Below are 19,791 nucleotides of genomic sequence, written 5' to 3'. Positions count from 1 at the left end.
TTAAAGTCAATGCAACAAATGTCCTGGTGGTCCCAACGCATATCGTCCCTGTTTTGGGACTTTTTCAAGGGCAAATGGGGTGGTGGTGTGACTTACCCTGCTTTATACTCCCTGTAGTTAACCTGGGAATCCCTTCTGTGCGTGTATCAGCCTTACTTCTGGGTTCCGTCAGTATTGCCGCTCACGTGACTCATCACGTGTCCATGTATTCCTACTGCACATGCTCCGATGGGTGTATGTGGTCACAATGTGTAGCGCTGGTCTATCTCTATTACCTCCCTTATTTTTCTCATTAACAGTGCTTTGTATGGTATTTAGACCTGCCTAGTGGTTAGGCTTCGGTCTCTACCCTGGAGGCGGCCATTTTTGAAGTGATATTTACAATGCCACAGACTTGAATACAGTCTGCCTTTTGTTAATGTTTATTTTTTGTGTTTGGGAAATCTCTATTACCTCACAACTAACCACCTTTTATAAATGTGGTTACATAACAAGTAAATTTCTTTATCTCCATCATCTGCATAGCTAGAGTCGAATAAATATACTGAATAAAATGAAGTGTGGAATATTCTATTCCGATATATAATATTCTATATGCATATTCAATTGAGATTTATTGGTGGCTCACATATATACACATATATATATATATATATTACACATACATATCGCATGACATCTTCTGCATGTTGCATGCTAAGTTAACTGATTAACTAATGTGTCTTAGTCTTACACGTGGGGTATTCCCCCTAGGATATTTGGAGTATAAATTTAAACAAGTAGGATTGTATTATTGGGGGACAGGTCAATCCTTCATTGGATCTAACTTGTCATATAGAGAGTAGGGTTGTTGTTCATGAATCTATATGACATAATCACTAACTCAGGGATTAAGATTAAGTTCGATGCCTATCCAATGCCTAGGGTGGATTTCTGCACCAGAAGGGTTGTTCCAATACAAGATGTTGCCATTTGGCTTACATGGGGCACCTGCTACCTTTCAAAGGATGATGGATAAAATTCTAAGGCCCCATAGACAGTATGCTGCTAATTTAGCAGTCTCACTTACCCAGAGTACAAGCAGTGTTGGTCTACATCTATAAAGCTGGATTGACAGCCAAAAAGTGTTGTCTAGGGATGGAAGAAGTAAAGTGTATTGCATACACCATTGACAGGGGTTTGATGAAGCCCCAACTTAATAAAATCAAGGCACTACAATATTGGCCACAACCCCTAAATAAGAAGCAGGTGAGAACATTCTTAGGAATCACGGGGTAGGAGTTTATACCCAATTTTGCCACCATTGCAGTCCCACTGACAGACCTTACCAAAGGCAAAGAAACAGTTATGGTTAAATGGAGTCCTGAAGCAGAAAAGGCTTTTCAAGAGTTAAAAGTAGCATTGTGCACCCAACCAGTTCTGACGATACCTAAATCTGACGAAATTCAGGTTGATTACTGGTCATGCCCCTTTAAAATGGTCAGAGAATAAAGAGAGCAATGGGAGAATAACTAGGTGGTTCTTGGTACTGCAAAATGTTACATTTTCAGTAGAGCACAGGCCAGGAAGCCAGCTGGCCAATGCAGATGCTTTGTCTCATGTGTTTTATATGGTGGCTGCAGTTGTTCCGTCCCACAGGTCAAAATAAAGGGGGGGGGGATATGTGACAGAAGCACTGGTAAAGTGCTAAATCACATATATGTATCTAAGGTTTTTGACCTATGTATTTTAAACCCCCAGGAAATGTATGTGTCTGCTTGATTAGAGTTTGGGCTTTAAGTAAAAGCCGGATAATGGGTCCTGGGGGTGTGGATGTGAGAGTGAAGGGAGGGCTCCATTCACGAGGCTGGTTTATGTGTTGGGGCCTTCAGCCTGAGAGCAGGCTAATTAGTGACTGCAGCTGTGAGAGGCTGATAAAGGCTGTGTCAGGGTTTGGCTCAGTGTCTCATACCTGGGAGACAGGCAGCAGACACACTATGATGTACCACTTGTAATACTGTGCATATGCCTATGTTGGTGGTTAAGGCAGTAGGCCCTATCACTTTGAGAGAGGGAATTTATTATCTAGTTAGTGCCCAGACAGACTAAGATTTATTTTTGTTTTACATTGTTATACTGCACAATAAAAACTAGCTGTGGCTAGCTTGCACGAAAATCCTGGACTGCTGTGTTGTTTCCTGGCAGGTGTGTTTTGAGGTGCACATCTACCCTAGGAGAGGGACCTCCTACCCCAATCCTATTACAGCACATACATACACACACATACTTTCTGTGATCATTTTATCCTTAATGATAATGGGTAATGAATATTTGTCAGTGTAACAGCAGTATATTAGTATATTTAGACATTGAAGATATAATAGCTTTAATTTTTATAAAAAATTTGCTATGAATAAAATTTGCACTACTATTGGGGTAAGAATTTGGTATTGGGATTGCGTAGAATAAAAGTATAGGGCAATATTACTGTTATTCACATGCTACTGAGGACAATGCCTAGAATTTATTTCATTGTCTATACAGGAAACTAATAACTGAGGTTAGGCTGTGGGTGAGATACTTAGACTTTGGGGGGGTTACAGTTAAGCTGTGGGGGATAGTTAGGCTGTGGGTGGAAGGCTTAGGCTGTGGGGGGGTTAGGGTAAATCTGTGGGGGGTTATGGTTAGGCTGCGGGTGGAAGGCTTAGGCTTTGGGGGGGTTATGGTTAGGCTGTGGGGTGGTTAGGGTTAAGGCATAAGGTTTAGACTGTGCAGGGTTAGGGTTAATCTGTGGGGGTCAGTGTAAGTCTGGGAGTTATGGTTAAACTGTAGGGGATAAAGTTGGGCTGTCGGGGTAGGGTTAAGCTGTCAGGGGGTAGTGTTAGGCTGTGGGGGTTAGGGTTTAGCTGTGGGGGATAGTTAGAGTTAGGCTGTGAGGGGATAGGGTTAGGCTGTGGGGGATAGGGTTAGGCACCTTATGGAGGATTAGCAGGATACTTACTGGAATGTTGAAGGATCACAGGTCTGAAGTTACGTGACAGTTGGGACACAGAAGTTGCTGCAGTCATCAGGAGCAGGTAAGTAGCTGCTGGGCCACCAGGGAGAATATGGTGACATTCAACATGGTTAATATTGACATTCTCATTGCAGCATTATAAATGTTGCCAGATCACACCATCGATGGCTTGGTTCCAATGTTAAGTGGCTTACCCAAAAAGGCTGAGGTTCCAATGTTTACTTATCATTGACAATTCAGTTCCAATGTTAGCTCATTGTGACTGACTCCCGCGGCCGCCCTTCTCACACTAACTTCAGAGAATCTTCAACCAGACATGCAACTTGGGCAGCGGCCAGTTGTCTGACGTGATGGTAACACTCATTATGTCACAACAGAGCAGCTCTGCCTGGCAATGACAAAGTGCACTGCTGATTGGCTAATCTCAGAGTCCATCAGGACAGTCACATGGGTGTCACAGGAGGCAGAGCAGTGTGTGATCACTACTGATTGGCTAAGCTCAGAGTCCATCAGGGCAGTCACATGGATGTCACAGGAGGCGGAGTACTGTGTGATCACTGCTGAGAATGAAGCACAGGAACAGCCAGCCTACCATTACTAGGAGGTGGTGGGTCAGCTCAGCCAGTCCTGCTGTAACCACGAGAAGTCTTGTGTAGAGACATCAGAACACACTGATATTTCATAACCAATGTTTAACATTAAATATTTTGTGACCAAAGCTAAATACATCGGCTCTATCAATGGTTTCTTCATGTCCAATTCTTACTGTAATACAGACATCAGTAATATTATCTAAGTTGTCATCAGAGAAAATGTGGAGATGATTTACCAGAGAAGGTTCCAGTGACAATTCCCAGCATCCTCCTCCAGTCCTCAGACCAAAGCTGGGAATGTGCAGAGGGGCAGGTACATTAGTCCATGTATAAGGGGGAACTGTCCTGTTATATCTGTATGACTGACATAGAGCAGACACATTACTGACATAGGGAGACGCTGTGACCCATCAGATAGGCTCATACACAGGTCCTTGTACCCATTACATGATCCCACATATGGGCTGTTATGGATCACATGTGGTGGATTCTCCCATGTAATACAATTCTTCATTGCTGATCAATACCATATACTATACACTACACGGGAACCCTGGTATTACTATACTATACACGGGAACCTCTGTATTACTATACTGTACACTACACGGGAACCCCGGTATTACTATACTATACACTACACCTGAACCCCAGTATTACTATACTATACACTACACGGGAACCCCGGTATTACTATAATATACACTACACGGGAACCCCGGTATTACTATTCTATACACTACAGGGGAACCCCAGTATTACTATACACTACACCTGAACCCCGGTATTACTATACTATACACTACATGGGAACCCCAGTATTACTATAATATACTCTACACCTGAACCCCGGTATTACTATAGTATACATTACACGGGAACCCCGGTATTATTATACTATACACTACACGGGAACCCCGGTATTACTATACTATACTCTACACGGGAACCCCGGTATTACTATACTATACTCTACACGGGAACCCCGGTATTACTATACTATACACTACATGGGAACCCCGGTATTACTATTCTATACACTACAGGGGAACCCCGGTATTACTATACACTACACCTGAACCCCGGTATTACTATACTATACACTACATGGGAACCCCAGTATTACTATAATATACTCTACACCTGAACCCCGGTATTACTATAGTATACATTACACGGGAACCCTGGTATTATTATACTATACACTACACGGGAACCCCGGTATTACTATACTATACTCTACACGGGAACCCCGGTATTACTATACTATACTCTACACGGGAACCCCGGTATTACTATACACTACACGGGAACCCCGGTATTACTATACACTACACGGGAACCCCAATATTACTATACTATACACTACACGGGAACCCTGGTATTAATATAATAAGTTGGGGATGGGATGTTGGCCGTCAGAATACCAACAGGAGCATACAGTCAGAATCCTGATGCCTGGAGGTAAGTACCCTAATCCCCCCTCAGCCTCCTCCTTGTACCTAACCTAATACTTACCATCAGGATGTCAGCGGTGATTCTGGTGCTGGGATTCTGATCGCCAGTATTTTACCGCAAAGCTGCCGACTACATCCCAATATAAAAATGGTTACAGGTATATCCCTCATTCCCCCCACACCTCGATTTTCCTTTATACACAAGTTATCACTAAACACAGCAGTGAGGCAGAATTTTCTACATCAGAGTCATTTTATTGCAAGGTTACAAGAATATAGTTTCCTTCTGTAGTAACACTTGGAATGTTATTTATTGAATATTTAATACTACAGATTACTATAATATTGTGTGAATGTTTTGCTGCTAGAATAGTGCAAGAAAAGCAGATTATAAAATGAGCAGCTGCTGTATCCTGCAAACCTGGGGGCAGACACACAAGCAGCAGATAAGGTGGGTGGAGCTGGAAATCTTTAACTACAAAGAGAATGGTAACAGCAGCACAAAGTATGTCAGCTCATATAACTCCATTACAACTATGATCAGACAAGACTGACATGGATACAGCTAGGTAACAGAACAGAGTAATGATGTGAGGCTCCCGGCATACTGGTGTAGTGACGCTGTGCTGTGCACCTGTATATAGATAACAGATCATACATCCACTGCTCAGAGATGTGCAGCATCCTGGCATTTTCCATCAGGTGGGGTCTGTACCTATTAGGAGCCATCCATGAGGAATAGCTGTCCTGGCTTTCTCTCTTTGGTATAATATGGTCCTTACATTAAAGATGAGAGTAACATCCTGCACATAATAGTCCTGTAACGTCCAGTTACTCATACAGAGCAATTCCTGTTATTATTCATGGCTTGTGTACAATGTGTCATTTCTGTATTACTCATGTATTATAAGCTGCAGGATATGATACTCGCACAGTGCTGTCATTCCCTCCATGACACACATACAATAGAGATGACATATTATCTAATACATATGTACTAACAATATACTGATATATACCATGATAGGAGGTAATAACAGGACAGGCCAGTGTATCCATGCAGGTTGCCATCAGAGAGCAAATCCCCAACACCAGAGCGGTGTCACAGTGACAGGAGACAGGAAAGAGGGGCACACGTGTAAGACAAAACCTTTCTTGTTTGGGTATGAGAAATGGATACTAAGACAGTCACAGTATAAAGATACTAAAAGCAAAGTTAGGATAACTCTAAAAAACAAAACAAAGATCTTACATCTAGGCCATCACAGAACATGTGCACCACCAAAAGGACAACTGGTCACTATTCCAGCTTTACTAACAATGTACAAAAACTTGCAGGTCAAAAAGTGTGGAAAATACTAACAAGCGCGACACGCAGCTGTGTTACCCCACATGGACGTCAGACAGGTCCATGCGGCGTTTGGTTTTCTTACTTGTTACCAAACTCTTTATCTCATATATTTGTAGGTGTATAACAAAGCTTGTATTGTCCTTTCTGTGATTTCCTCACTACCAAATAATCTTCATCTCCTGACCCTGCACATTACTGGTGGTGTCACCACTGTGGGAGGTGAGACAGGACATACTGAGGACAACCTGTACTTATCCTGTGATGTCCCTGTATTATTCCCCAATTACTACGTACCCTGCTCACATCTGTATTCTGATGGGGATATCGAGAGCCTGATGCACTTAATGGACATTACTGTTAGTGGTTTATACCAGGACCAGCAGCTTCCTGTGTCCCAACACTAATTACATTATCTAATAATGTATAAATTACATAAGTGATAATCATTGTAATGTCCTTATCTTTTGGAATAGTGTAAATAGTAGGTTACAGAGGATCTAATTAGAAGGAACCAGACATCAGACTGCTGTAAGGAGATTAGAGATCCATTTACCAGGAAACCCAACCAGAGAATACTGGATCCAGTGAGATAAAATCAGAGGTTATAGATGTCATTATATCACCCATCTCACCCCGTCACTTACAGCCCAGTCATCAAATGATGTCATAGTTTCCCACTTCCCATATTACATCCCCAGGACATTGTCATGATGACAGATTAGTTATGTCCCTATATTACATCATGTGGTCTTGTTACTGTACAAATAGGCCAATAGCACAATAATATTCTAATACAGAGCTTCCCAAACACTGCCATTACAATCCAAGTTTTAAGGATATCCATGTTTTAATCCACATTGTTAATTCAAACTGAATGAGGCACTAATTAAGTGACCTGTGCTCAAGCATGGATATCCTTAATACTTGGCCTGTAATAGTGGAGTTTGGAAAACTCTGATCTGATAGAATAAGGAAACTGAAAGCCATTACATGAGGAACCTGTTGGAGCCCTATGTTGGTGACATCCGTATGGATATATAATATAATGTAATATATTAGTGTATAGGGGCTGATTCACCAGCGGACACAATGACGATAGTTACACAGAATGAGCGAATGTTTCCCATCACACCTGCGTCTAAGTCACACTGTTAACACACAGCGATCACATTGTGATTACGGACGCACAGAGGAATACATCGCAAAGTGAGTTGCAGGGTGACAGCGTTTGGGGGGAAATAACGGGGGGGTGGACAGAAAACTGCAGGCGTGTCTGTCCGTGTGATCGCCATGTCATGGGTGTGTCTGTCCATGTTATCGCCATGTCCTGCAGGCGTGTGTCCGTGTGATCGCCATGTCATGGGTCTGTCCATGGTATCGCCATGTCCTGCAGGCATGTCTGTCCGTGTGATTGCCATGTCATGTGTGTGTATAAATTAGCCATAGCTATGGCAGCTGCAGCATGAGACCTCTCTGCGTGTCAGGAGAGCAGCAGTGTTTGCGGCTGGTCAGACCTGATGTAAATGCTGTGTGACTGATTGATGTGCCGCGATGGTACCGATGATTGCACAGGAAGGTGACATTGGATTATAACGAGAAGGCAGCAGTGGGCGTGGTTATGGCGGCTGTGCCTCGGCATTAGCATATATTAGCACCTGCGATCTGTAAGAGACGGTAGCTGCATTTGCTTCCGCTGCTGAATCAGGCCCATAGTGGGATAATGCAAATGTCATTTATCCTTCACTAAGCAGGGGCAGCAATCTAGGCTAACATTGTATTTATGCTTCTTCTGATAATTTCCAATTATATTACAATACTGCAAATATTGCTGCAATTTCTATATACTTCTAGACGCTCATACACATCGTTTTTCTCCTGTGTGACGTTTCTGATGACTAAAAAGAGCGGATTTATTTCTAAAACATTTCCCACACTCTGAGCATGGAAATGGTTTCTCACCTGTGTGAGTTCTCTGATGTCTAACAAGATCTGATTTCTGTGTAAAACATTTCCCACACTCTGAGCATGTAAATGGTTTCTCACCTGTGTGACTTCTCTGATGTCTAACAAGATATGATTTCTCTGTAAAACATTTCCCACACTCAGAACATGAAAATGGTTTCTCACCTGTGTGACTTCTCTCATGTGTAACAAGATATGGTTTCCGTGTAAAACATTTCCCACACTCAGAACATGAAAATGGTTTCTCACCTGTGTGACTTCTCTGATGTATAACAAGAACTGATTTCTCTATAAAACATTTCCCACACTCAGAACATGAAAATGGTTTCTCACCTGTGTGAATTCTCTGATGTATAACAAGATGTGATTTCTCTGTAAAACATTTCCCACACTCAGAACATGAAAATGGTTTCTCACCTGTGTGAATTCTCTGATGTATAACAAGATCTGATTTCTCTGTAAAACATTTCCCACACTCAGAACATGAAAATGGTTTCTCATCTGTGTGACGTCTCTGATGTATAACAAGGTTTGATTTCTGTGTAAAACATTTCCCACAATCAGAGCATGGAAATGGTTTCTCACCTGTGTGACATCTCTGATGTATAACAAGGTTTGATTTCTCTGTAAAACATTTCCCACACTCAGAACATGAAAATGGTTTCTCATCTGTGTGACGTCTCTGATGTTTAACAAGGTTTGATTTCTGTGTAAAACATTTCCCACAATCAGAGCATGGAAATGGTTTCTCACCTGTGTGACTTCTCTGATGTACATCAAGTGTTCCCTGATGCAAAAAATATTTCCCACATTCAGAACATGTAAATGGTCTCTCACCTGTGTGAATCTTTGTATGTCTAGTAAGAGTTCCTTTCAGCGTAAAACATTTCCCACACTCAGAACACAGAAAAGGCCTCTCAGCTGCGTGAACTCTCTTCTGATGTATAGAAAGACTGATCTGCTTGGTAAAACCTTTCCCACATTCAGAACATGACAATAGTTTATCACCTGTGTGATATGAGCTGTGTGTAACACTACTGGGATTATCAGGGGAACATTCTTCATGGTTAGAGGGATCAGATGATATATCTGTACTGTGAGATGCTGGATGTATACTGGGGATAATGGGGTTTTCTCCTGGAGAGTCCTTTGAGAAGTTATCATCTACGTCGCCATCTGGAGATATGAGACGTCTCCCCGAGTTATTCCTGTTGCTGTGTCCATCTGTTGGGAACAATGAGAGTTATGGTAAGAACTTACCTTGGTTAACGCTTGGTTTCGAAGTCCATAGGGTCTAGAGGGAGACCTTGGGGTATAGCTGGATCTGAATCCCAGGCACCACGCAGTTAAAAGCTTTGCTCCCAGGATGCACTTGACCATCCTCCTCTATACCCCGCCCCCGAGGCACCTCAGTTGGTAAGTAGCCAAGGGCAGGAGGAGGAAAAAGAGAGAAGGAAGACTGGAACACTCGAAAATCACACTCACAGAGAAGGGAAAACAGGTGACCAACATGAGAACCCACATGAAGCCAGGTGCGTCATGGCGGGTGCCCTGTGGACGCTATGGACTTCAAAGAAAGAGTTAACCAAAGTTTGTTCTTACCATAACTCTCATTTTCTTCTTCAGGATCCAAAGGCTCTACAGGGGGACTGCCCACGAGGGGCCCACAGACCTAATAGAATGAGATTTAACAGAAGCCGGAACAGGCAGGCTTGCCTTTGTGTAAGCCTCTGGAGACAGTTATACGAAGCCATCTAGCCAATGTTTGTTTGTTGGCTGCCCATCCCTTTTTGTGAAATCCAAAGAGCATAAATAAGAATTCCAATTTACGAAGGGAACTGGTCTGGTCCACATAAATTTTGAGAGCACGGACCACATCCAAGGAGGTCTCACCCACTGAGGGGTCAGGTGACAGAGAGGCCGGTCCTATAATTTCCTGATTAATGTGGAAATTAGAAACCACTTTAGGGAGAAACTCAGGGCGAGTGCGAAGCACAGCCTTATCCTGGTGAAATATCAGAAATGGAGAACAACAGGAGAGAACCCACAATTCCGACACCCTCCTGGCAGATGCATTTGCCAGAAGAAAAAGAGTATTAGCCGTTAACCACTTAATTTCCACCGAATCTAGTGGTTCAAATGGAGGGCCTGAAGAACTATCGCCAAATCCCAAGGAGCCACTGGAGGGACAAAGGGAGGTTGAATCTGGAGAACACCCTGGCAAAAGGTGTGGATATCCAGGAGCAGAGCTATCCTTCGTTGGAACCACACAGATAGTGCAGAGACATGCACTTTCAACGAGGCCAGGGCGGAGGTACAAACCAGATTGAAGGAATGCTAATATTATGGAAATACGAAACACTTGAGGGTCGAATGCCTTGTGCGATACCACTAAGAATATGTATGCCACACTCTGTGGTAGATCCTGGCTTAAGTGCTCGAAGCATCATGCTGATGACCGAGCTAGAGAATCCCTCAGACCTTAAAATGGATATCTCAAGATCCACACCGCCAAGGACAGATGATCCAGGTCTGGGTAAAGACAAGGACCCCGAGACAACAGGTCCGGGCGTTGAGGCAGCAGGAACGGAGTGTCGATGGAGAGACTCCGAAGATCTGATTACCAATGACGTCTGGTCAAAGCTGGAGCCACCAGCAGGACCATGCCTCCGTCTTGCTTGAAATTCCAAAGAACCCTAGGAACCAGGGATACTGGAGGAAACAGGTACGCAAACTGGAAGGTCCACTTCACTGACAGAGCGTCCACTAAGCTTGCCTCGGCATCTCTTGTCTTGGACCCGTACACTGGCAACTTGTGATTGTGACGGGAGGCCATGAGGTCCACCTCTGGGAGGTCCCATTTGTCCACTAGGAGTTGAAACACCTCTTGGTGAAGAGATCATTCCCCTTCTATGCACGGTTGTGACGACTGAGGAAGTCCGCTTCCCAATGAGGACTCCCGGCATGAACACTGCCGAGATGGCCAGGAAGTGACTCTCTGCCCAAGTCAGGATGCGTGACACTTCTGTCATTGCTGCCCAACTTCGAGTGCCTCCTGGATGGTTGAAATAAGCCACCGTGGTGGCATTGTTGGACTGAACCTGCACAGCTTTTCCGTGAAATATGTGTCTTGTCATCCTGAGGGCCCTGTACACAGCCCGAAGTTCCAATATGTTGATTGGAAGGAAAGCTTCATCTGCTGTCCAATGGCTCTGAAACAAGTGCGGGCCATTCACCGTGCCCCATCCTCGGAGACTGGCATCCGTTATGAGAAGTACCCAGTCCGGGATCCAAAAGGGGCAACCCTTGGTGAGATGATTTGTCTGTAGCCACCAAGGCAGAGACAGGCGCACCAGCGTCTGAGTCCTGATTTGGTGGGGTATTCCATTCCACTTGGATAGTATCAGTCCCTGCAGGGGCCTTGAATGGAACTGGGCGTATTCCACCACATCGGATGTGGACACCATGGATCCTAGAACCTGCATTGCCGAGTGTACCTACACCAGGCGAAAGAGCAGGCAATTGCGCACCCACAGTTGCAGAGAGATCTTTTCCGTAGTTAGAAAAATCCTCTGCTGATGAGAATCCAGAAAGGCTCCCAAATTAACCATTCTCTGTGAGGGAATGAGGACTTTTTCCAATTGATCAGCCACCCGTGTGCTTGTAGACAAGCGATCGTCAGGTGCAACTGTTGCTGAAGTACCTCTGGAGAGCCCGCCAACTACAGGTGGTCGTCTAGGTACGGCAGGAGTTGTATACCCTGACTCCGTAGGTGGGCTGCCATGACCGCCATAATTTTGGTAAATACCCTTGGAGCCGTGGAAAGGCCAAAGGGCAGCGCCCGAAACAGAAAGTGTTGTTGCAGTATAGTAAACCACAGATAATGCTGGTGGGAAGGCATTATGGGGACATGTAGATATGCATCCTGAATGTCCAGTGATACCATGTAATCCTCAGGTTCCATAGCCAGTATGATGGATCGTAAAGTTTATATCCTGAACCTGGGCACCCAGAGGAACTTGTTCAGAGATATGAGGTTGAGGATAGGCCGGCCCATTCGGCTTTTGAACCAGAAACAGAGTACAGTAGTAACCAGTCCCGCACTGAGATAGTGGAACTGTAACAATAACCCCTGCTTTCAGCAAGGATTCTATGGCTTCCTGAATCTGTAAGGCCTTGATCGTGTCTAGAAGAGGGCTCCTGCAGAAAAACTGTTGGGGAGGTCTTTGATGAAAATGAGAGACCACTACTTTTACCCATGCATCCTTGGTTGGGTGACACCAGTACTGGGCAAACTGAAGAAATCGGCCTCCCTCCCTGGGATCCCCCAGAGGGAGGCCCGTCCCATCAGGCTGAGGACTTATCCTCTGTCTGGCACCCCAGGCCTGTTTCTAAAGCTGCATACACAACGATTTTTTGAACGATTATCGTTAAACGATATTGTTTGACGATAATCGTTTGAAATATCGTTCACTTTCTGAGTCAAACGAGCGTTCACGTTTGTAGTTCAGTCAGACTTGTCAATTCAACGATTTTCATTAAGGGAATATGCAAAAATCGTTTGTAGTTCAAAAAAATCGTTCATTACACTTTAAAAAATCTGACAGATAATCTAACAGAAAATCGTTCAGAAAATCGTTGGTAACAAAATCGTTGTGTGTGTATGCAGCTTAAGGCTTAGAGGTCGACTTGGCCGCTGATTGTCTAGGGAAAGACTGTCCTTTGGGCTTTCCTTGAGAACGAAAGGACCAAAAGGAAGAGGTTCTAGCCTTTGAAGGAGCAAATGGCAAAATGCCTTTGATGCAAATGGCAGAAAAGCTGAAGGGCAAGGCTTCCAGGCCCATTTTGGAATCAGCATCCGCCATCCAGGAGTGTAACCACAAAGAGCAGCGAGCAGACACGGCTGCGGCCGAGACTCTGGAGGTCAGTAAGCTGGTATCCAAAGCAGCCTTACCAATATAGTCGGCTGCGACCATCATGTGGCCCACAAGAGACCTTTGAGCCTCAAAGGCCTCCTTGGGGAAGGTGTCCTCCAGAACATTTGCCCAGTTCTCAATGGCCTTAGCCACCCAAGAGATAGCCATGGACAGATGGGCCACAGCTCCAGAGAGAGTAAATTGATTTCAGGTATGTCTCCACCTTTCTGTCTGTAGAATCCTTCAGAGAAGAAATGGAAGGCACAGCAGAGTAGCGCTCTTAATCAGGTGAGTAACATGAGAATCCACTGCAGGTGATTTCCACTTCTTGCAATGACCCTCAGGGAACAGATAACATGAGACCAAATACTTTTGCGGTTGATACCTCTTACCAGCCGATTGCTAGGCCTCCGCCATGTGGTTTGCCAGCTGGTCAGAAAGAGGGAAAACTGCCGAAGTCACCGTAACCTGTTTAAACTCAGGGTATTTGGATTTAGGGGCAGGAACGTCATCCTCTATATCTAGTATGGATCGGACCACCCTTACCAATGCTGGAACATTAATAGCGGATTTGGGCTCCACCTCCAGTGCAGGGGAATCCGAATCAGACACCCCAGCCATTTCCCCATCATCTGATGACAAGTCCGTGTCTGAGAGTTGCGTAGACTGGGATGACAATACAGGACACCTTTAGATGCATTCTGAGGTCTTTCATTCCGCAACATGGTCTGACAGGCCATGGTAGATGAAGCTGCCAAACTCTGAAATGAACTAGAGAAAACATCCACCAGGGGGGTTGGACAGCTTGCGTAAGTCCCTGGAAGCAAATGACAGGTTGTTGTGGTACAAGAGGGGATTGCATGTAGAGCGGTAATCCCCGATAGGGAGCAACAGTTTGAGGCCCAGGAGTAGACTGCAATATTTGCGGGATACCCAGAGAGAGAAGGATGGCTGTTTGGTATTCCAATGAGCACACAATTCTGTAAATTAGCAGCTCCACCATTTTGTGAGTGACAGCAATCTCATTCTGTGAGAGTGCTGAATCTGCAGTTAACCACATTGTGTCATGGCATTCCATATCTGTATTATGCAAGGAACACATAAATTAAGGTGTCAGCCTTAATGATCGTAATTTGATTACTTTTTAGAGTTTGAGTGGCAGAAATTAAGTAGGTTTTGTGAAATTTCAGATCATGTCTAAGAAGCCCTAATGGGACATGTGAAACCTTAAGGTTTTTTGTCTATGGAATTTCAATGCTTTTTTAAAATGTATTAACTATCAGGGTTTGGAGGAGCAAACTGGGTCACCTGCAGGGGAGAAGAGCAACAAAATGGTACACTAGCGCAGGTGGAAGAGGGGCCGGCACACAGGAGGCGAGAGTTGGCTGCAGGGGTGGGCTGTATGTGTGCGGGGTAGCGACAGCAACGTGGGTGCGGAGGGGCAGCAGTGGGCGACAGAGGGCTCACCGGTACTGGGCATGCACCTGAGAAAATAAAATCAGTAAGTCACAAATGCACGGGCGCATCAGTGAGATCCATCTATGGGCCATTCAATTTGGAGCGAAAAGTCATCGCCGATGTCATTTTCGCCATTTTCACTTATCCCCATATTCAAATTTAAAGTCTTTTCGCAGGTGTGAAAAGTCTATGTAAAAAAACGGGGATAAGTTTTCACCACTGCTTAGGTGGCAAAAAAAATTGCAGAATTGGGGTATAGAATTAAAAAAAGTACTCTGCAGTCTTTGGAATGTTCCCTTAAAGTAATCTGTGTAAAACATTTTTAAAAAAAACAAGCGTAGGACAGCCCCCCAAAAAATGTTTCATTTTGGGGGCGGAAAAGAAAAAAACTTGAGGGACAAACTTAAAAACTAGCGAAATTGACTCAGGGGGGGTCCCTAAGTATGCGGCAGGTGTTTTCTAGAATGCGGGTGGTTGCAGCAGGTGGATTTTTTAAGAATTTTTGGGGTACATGTAAATGGGTGCAAGCATATTTTTTAAAATATGCTTGCACCCATTTACATGTACCCCAAATTTGATGGGACTAGTTATTTTTACAAAAAAAGAAAGCTAAATGCTATTCTTCACCACTTCTTCAAAGACGCATTAATGCACCTTCCACGGCTGTTTAAAAACCCCTATTACCTTCAGCATGCCAAATCGGGGGTACCCATAGTGATCCCCCATGTCAGACCATCTTTTGGTGGGTGACAGGAAGATTTCCCCGAAAGTGACAGGACTTTGATACTTACCTTTCCGCTGAATCCCGTTTTCGCCGATTCCTAATTGAATACGGGGATAAGTGGGCACACGCCCGATACTTTATCCCATTGAAAAACGGCGATGATGGTGAACAGTCTGACCACGGACTTTCTGCCTCTGAATATGGCCCTATGCATTTATGTTAAAAATTGAATGTGTAGTGTCCTTAGAGGACACTACTAATGTTCGTGTTGTTGTGGTTTTTTTTTGCCAAGACCCTGGATTGCCTACTTTGGAACGAAGAAGACAGATCCACGTATAGGAGGAGGAGAGTATGGACTTTTTATTACAGGTGCTCCATAGGATTATCTACTGGAGTAGAGGACATATTGGCTACAGGGATACATAGGTGAGTATGTGAGATAGTGAGTACGTGTGTGCGCATGTTAGTTTTAATAACATTTTACTTTGTGTTCTGTGGTCTTTTAATATTGCTTTTGCTATGGTTCTCCAAGTACCAGCATGCAGGGGAGGCTTGCTGGGTACTGTAGTTCCGCAGCAAAAGCCAATATTTTAACTTTAATTGCACCACACTTTACATAATCAACCCGGCACCCACCAGACAGGGGTGCCGTGGATAGCCCCGGGCTATCAGCCTGGGATGCCCTGGAGAGGGGGTCCCCTTTATTGGGGGGGTCCCCAGCTCTCCAGGGATAAATGGCTTGATGCTTTCACTAGGGGGCTCGGTGAAAGGGCTTCCCTGGCTGTGGCATCACCCCCCCCCAGCTAGAACCGGACCGGTGCTTGTTCTGGTAAATCCAGGGGGACCCTACCCTTTTTTGCCTTGTATTTCCAGAACCAGGGATGGCTCAGAGCCCAGTGCTGGTTGTGCTGAATACGGGGGACCACCCTACGTCATTTGTCCCCCGTATTTTGTCAACCAGGACTGGTTATGAAAAGCCTGATACGGGTGAGCCCCACGTTTTTTGTCCCCTGTATTTAGCAAAACCAGTACTGGGTCTCCATAGCCCGGAGCTGGTTGTTGTTTTTGGGGGGGGAGGCCACGCCATTTTTTTTTATTTTAAACAGGCATTTTTTTTTTTAAATTAAACACAGAGGCACAGACGGATCTCACTGATCCTGTATTTCCTTCTGAGTCTGTTTATTTAAACACAGATGCAGGTATCACAGATCTTTCAGATCGGAGCATCTGTGTGCTGCTACCTCCCCTGGGTCCTAATGTCTGCACCACTGCCGCTAATGCCCTCTACCGTCCCCGTGTCCCGGCTGGAGCGAACGCCCACTACCCCCCAGGTCCCGGCCACAGCTAACGCCAGTATAATTCCCCATAGCTCATCGCCGCTACCGCCCGCAGATGACAGCCATCTTGGTGCACCGGAGTGAAGCCACAGTGCGTACACCTGCTGGAGGCTCCTATTGAGGCTGCGCAACAAATTGAAACTTTCTATCTGTATAATGGCGGGTTACTGAGGTAATAGTTTTAAAACTGTAACTTTCTCAATTACCTGAACCCCAAAAGGCCGACTGTGCCCTTATAATATATATATATACGGAAAATCAGGAAGCGCAAAACTGAGTACCCACAAGGGATGCAAAACACTGGTCCAACAATACGGCACCGTGCAGCACACATGTGACAGACTCACAAATAATTGATATATAGAGATATATAATCAAGAAAACCTCCCCCCACACACCGGTCAGGGCTGTAGGAAAAGGAAAAGGATAGATACAGACTGACAGAATTGAGAAAAAAAAAAAGTCAGCGCTGGCATAAGTGACATACAATGCAGATAGAAAATACCTACTGCAACTTGGCACTACAATCAGCTGCCAAGATTCAGTGTCTACTGTATACACTGACCCCAGGGGAAAGGTATACAGGGGGACTGGTCCGCACGCTTGTCCAGACAGATCTGCGATGCACCAGAGAAAATGGCCGCCGGAGACCTCAGAGGGGGCGTGGCCATAGGAGGAGAACAGCTCAGCATTGCCAGACCTTAGCGGAAAGGCGCGCTGTGCTGAGAAGCCGATAAACAGGGAAGGCTGTATCCCCTGGCCGGCAATAAACCCCTGGGATGCTGGTTCCCGCTACCAGTTTCAAATCCCTGGTGGTCTAGTGGACACGCAGGGTATGAGGGGCCTGCGGCCACTGGCAGCACCTCCGGTCTGTCCCCAGAGACTGGAGGTAAAGACTGCTTAACACGCAGATCTCCGCAAATGGTGATCCGCTCTTACCTGTCCCCGTAGACCCGGCAGCAGTCCAGGGAGTCTCGCGGAGTATGGCTAGCACATGCTCCGAAGTCCCGCTGAGATCCCCAGATCTGTACTGGCATCGCAGCGTCGGCGGGGTGAAGGAGCGGCAGCGCAGACTGCCTATGGACAGTCCGACGCTGCCGCTCTGAAGAGTGAAAAGAAAAAAAATATCAACTCATAAAAATAAAATATCTTTGGGGCTGCTAATCAGCCCCCCTGCGCAAACAGTGACCCGACTATGGCCGGGCACAACTAGAACTGAGGTGCCCCTGGCTCGGGGTACAGAGGAGGATGGTCCAGTGCATCCTGGGAGAAAAGCTTTTAACTGTGTGGTGCCCAGGATCCAGCTATACCCTAAGGTCTTCCTGTGGAGCCTATGGACCCTGAAGAAGAAAGATTATATGGAAATTAGTTACTGTGTAACTATAATAAGACGTGCCCGGCTGTACCCCAACATCTCATACTGTGTAACTATAATAAGACGTGCCCGGCTGTACCCCAACATCTCCATACTGTGTAACTATAATAAGACGTGCCCGGCTGTACCCCAACATCTCCATACTGTGCAACTATAATAAGACGTGCCCGGCTGTACCCCAACATCCCCATACTGTGTAACTATAAGACGTGCACGCCTGTACCCCAACATCTCATACTGTGTAACTATAATAAGACGTGCCCGGCTTTACCCCAACATCTCCTACTGTGTAACTATAAGACGTGCCTGACTGTACCCCAACATCTCCATACTGTGTAACTATAATAAGACGTGCCCGGCTGTACCCCAACATCTCCATACTGTGTAACTATAATAAGATGTGCCCGGCTGTACCCCAACATCTCCATACTGTGTAACTATAATAAGACGTGCCCGGCTGTACCCCAACATCTCCATACTGTGTAACTATAATAAGTGCCCGGCTGTACCCAACATCTCCATACTGTGTAACTATAATAAGATGTGCCCGGCTGTACCCCTACATCTCATACTGTGTAACTATAATAAGACATGCCCGGCTGTACCCCAACATCTCCATACTGTGTAACTATAATAAGACGTGCCCGGCTGTACCCCAACATCTCCATACTGTGTAACTATAATAAGACGTGCCCGGCTTTACCCCAACATCTCATACTGTGTAACCATAATAAGACGTGCCCGGCTGTACCCCAACATCTCCATACTGTGTCCCTATAATAAGACGTGCCCGGCTGTACCCCAACATCTCCTACTGTGTAACTATAATAAGACGTGCCCGGCTGTACCCCAACATCTCCATACTGTGTAACTATAATAAGACGTGCCGGCTGTACCCAAACATCTCCATACTGTGTAACTATAATAATACGTGCCCGGCTGTACCCCAACATCCCCATACTGTGTAACTATAATAAGACGTGCCCGGCTGTACCCCAACATCTCCATACTGTGTAACTATAATAAGTGCCCGGCTGTACTCCAACATCTCCATACTGTGTAACTATAAGATGTGCCCGGCTGTACCCCAACATCTCCATACAGTCAGTGGCCGCGATTGTGTGAGCTCCTGGAGCAATTAAATTCAGCGTGGTGCTAAGTCGGAGAATGCCAGTTCTCACAACTTAACCTGGGTATTTAGTCATGAGAACCGTCATTCTCCGACTAAAGTGAAGGCTGCGAAGCGGTTAGTGCCGGGGTAAGTCGTCAAACAGCCGCGTGGCCGGAGATTTCATTGGATTTCTCCTCGCACCCTCAGAAACATCGACCAATATTGAATGGCGCCCAATGACTTCATCATATATTTGGCGATGTTTCTCATGAGGAGGATTAGGGTGCAGCAGTAACACTGGCCGGGGAGTAATCACTAAAAATTACAAAGGGGGAGATGTACCAAACCTTACAGAAGGTTTGTGGAGAAGTTGCCCTTAGCAACCAATCAGCTTCTGTCATTTCACTGACTGTACTTGATAATGATAGCTAGAAGCCGATTGGCTGCTGTGGGCAATTTCTCCTCTGTATCTCTCTCTAAGGCGTCATACACTTCCCCCAGATTCTTTCTCT

General features: G+C 45.2%; 1 protein-coding gene across 1 annotated transcript in view; it reads right to left on the bottom strand.

Annotated features, from left to right (window-relative positions):
• LOC148502609 (uncharacterized) overlaps positions 1–19,791 on the bottom strand; it is a 283,629-nt gene that overhangs the window by 54,605 nt on the left and 209,233 nt on the right. Inside the window, 1 exon segment of the mRNA XM_088449561.1 lies at positions 8,356–9,582. Within this exon segment, the coding sequence (XP_088305687.1) occupies positions 8,356–9,582 (1,227 nt within the window).

This window comes from Taudactylus pleione, unplaced genomic scaffold (assembly GCF_031769625.1).
Source record: "Taudactylus pleione unplaced genomic scaffold, aTauple2 ptg000488l, whole genome shotgun sequence".
Lineage (NCBI taxonomy): Eukaryota > Metazoa > Chordata > Amphibia > Anura > Myobatrachidae > Taudactylus > Taudactylus pleione.
The sequence above is the reverse complement of the archived record's forward strand: the minus strand, read 5'-3'. Positions and strand labels throughout refer to the sequence as shown.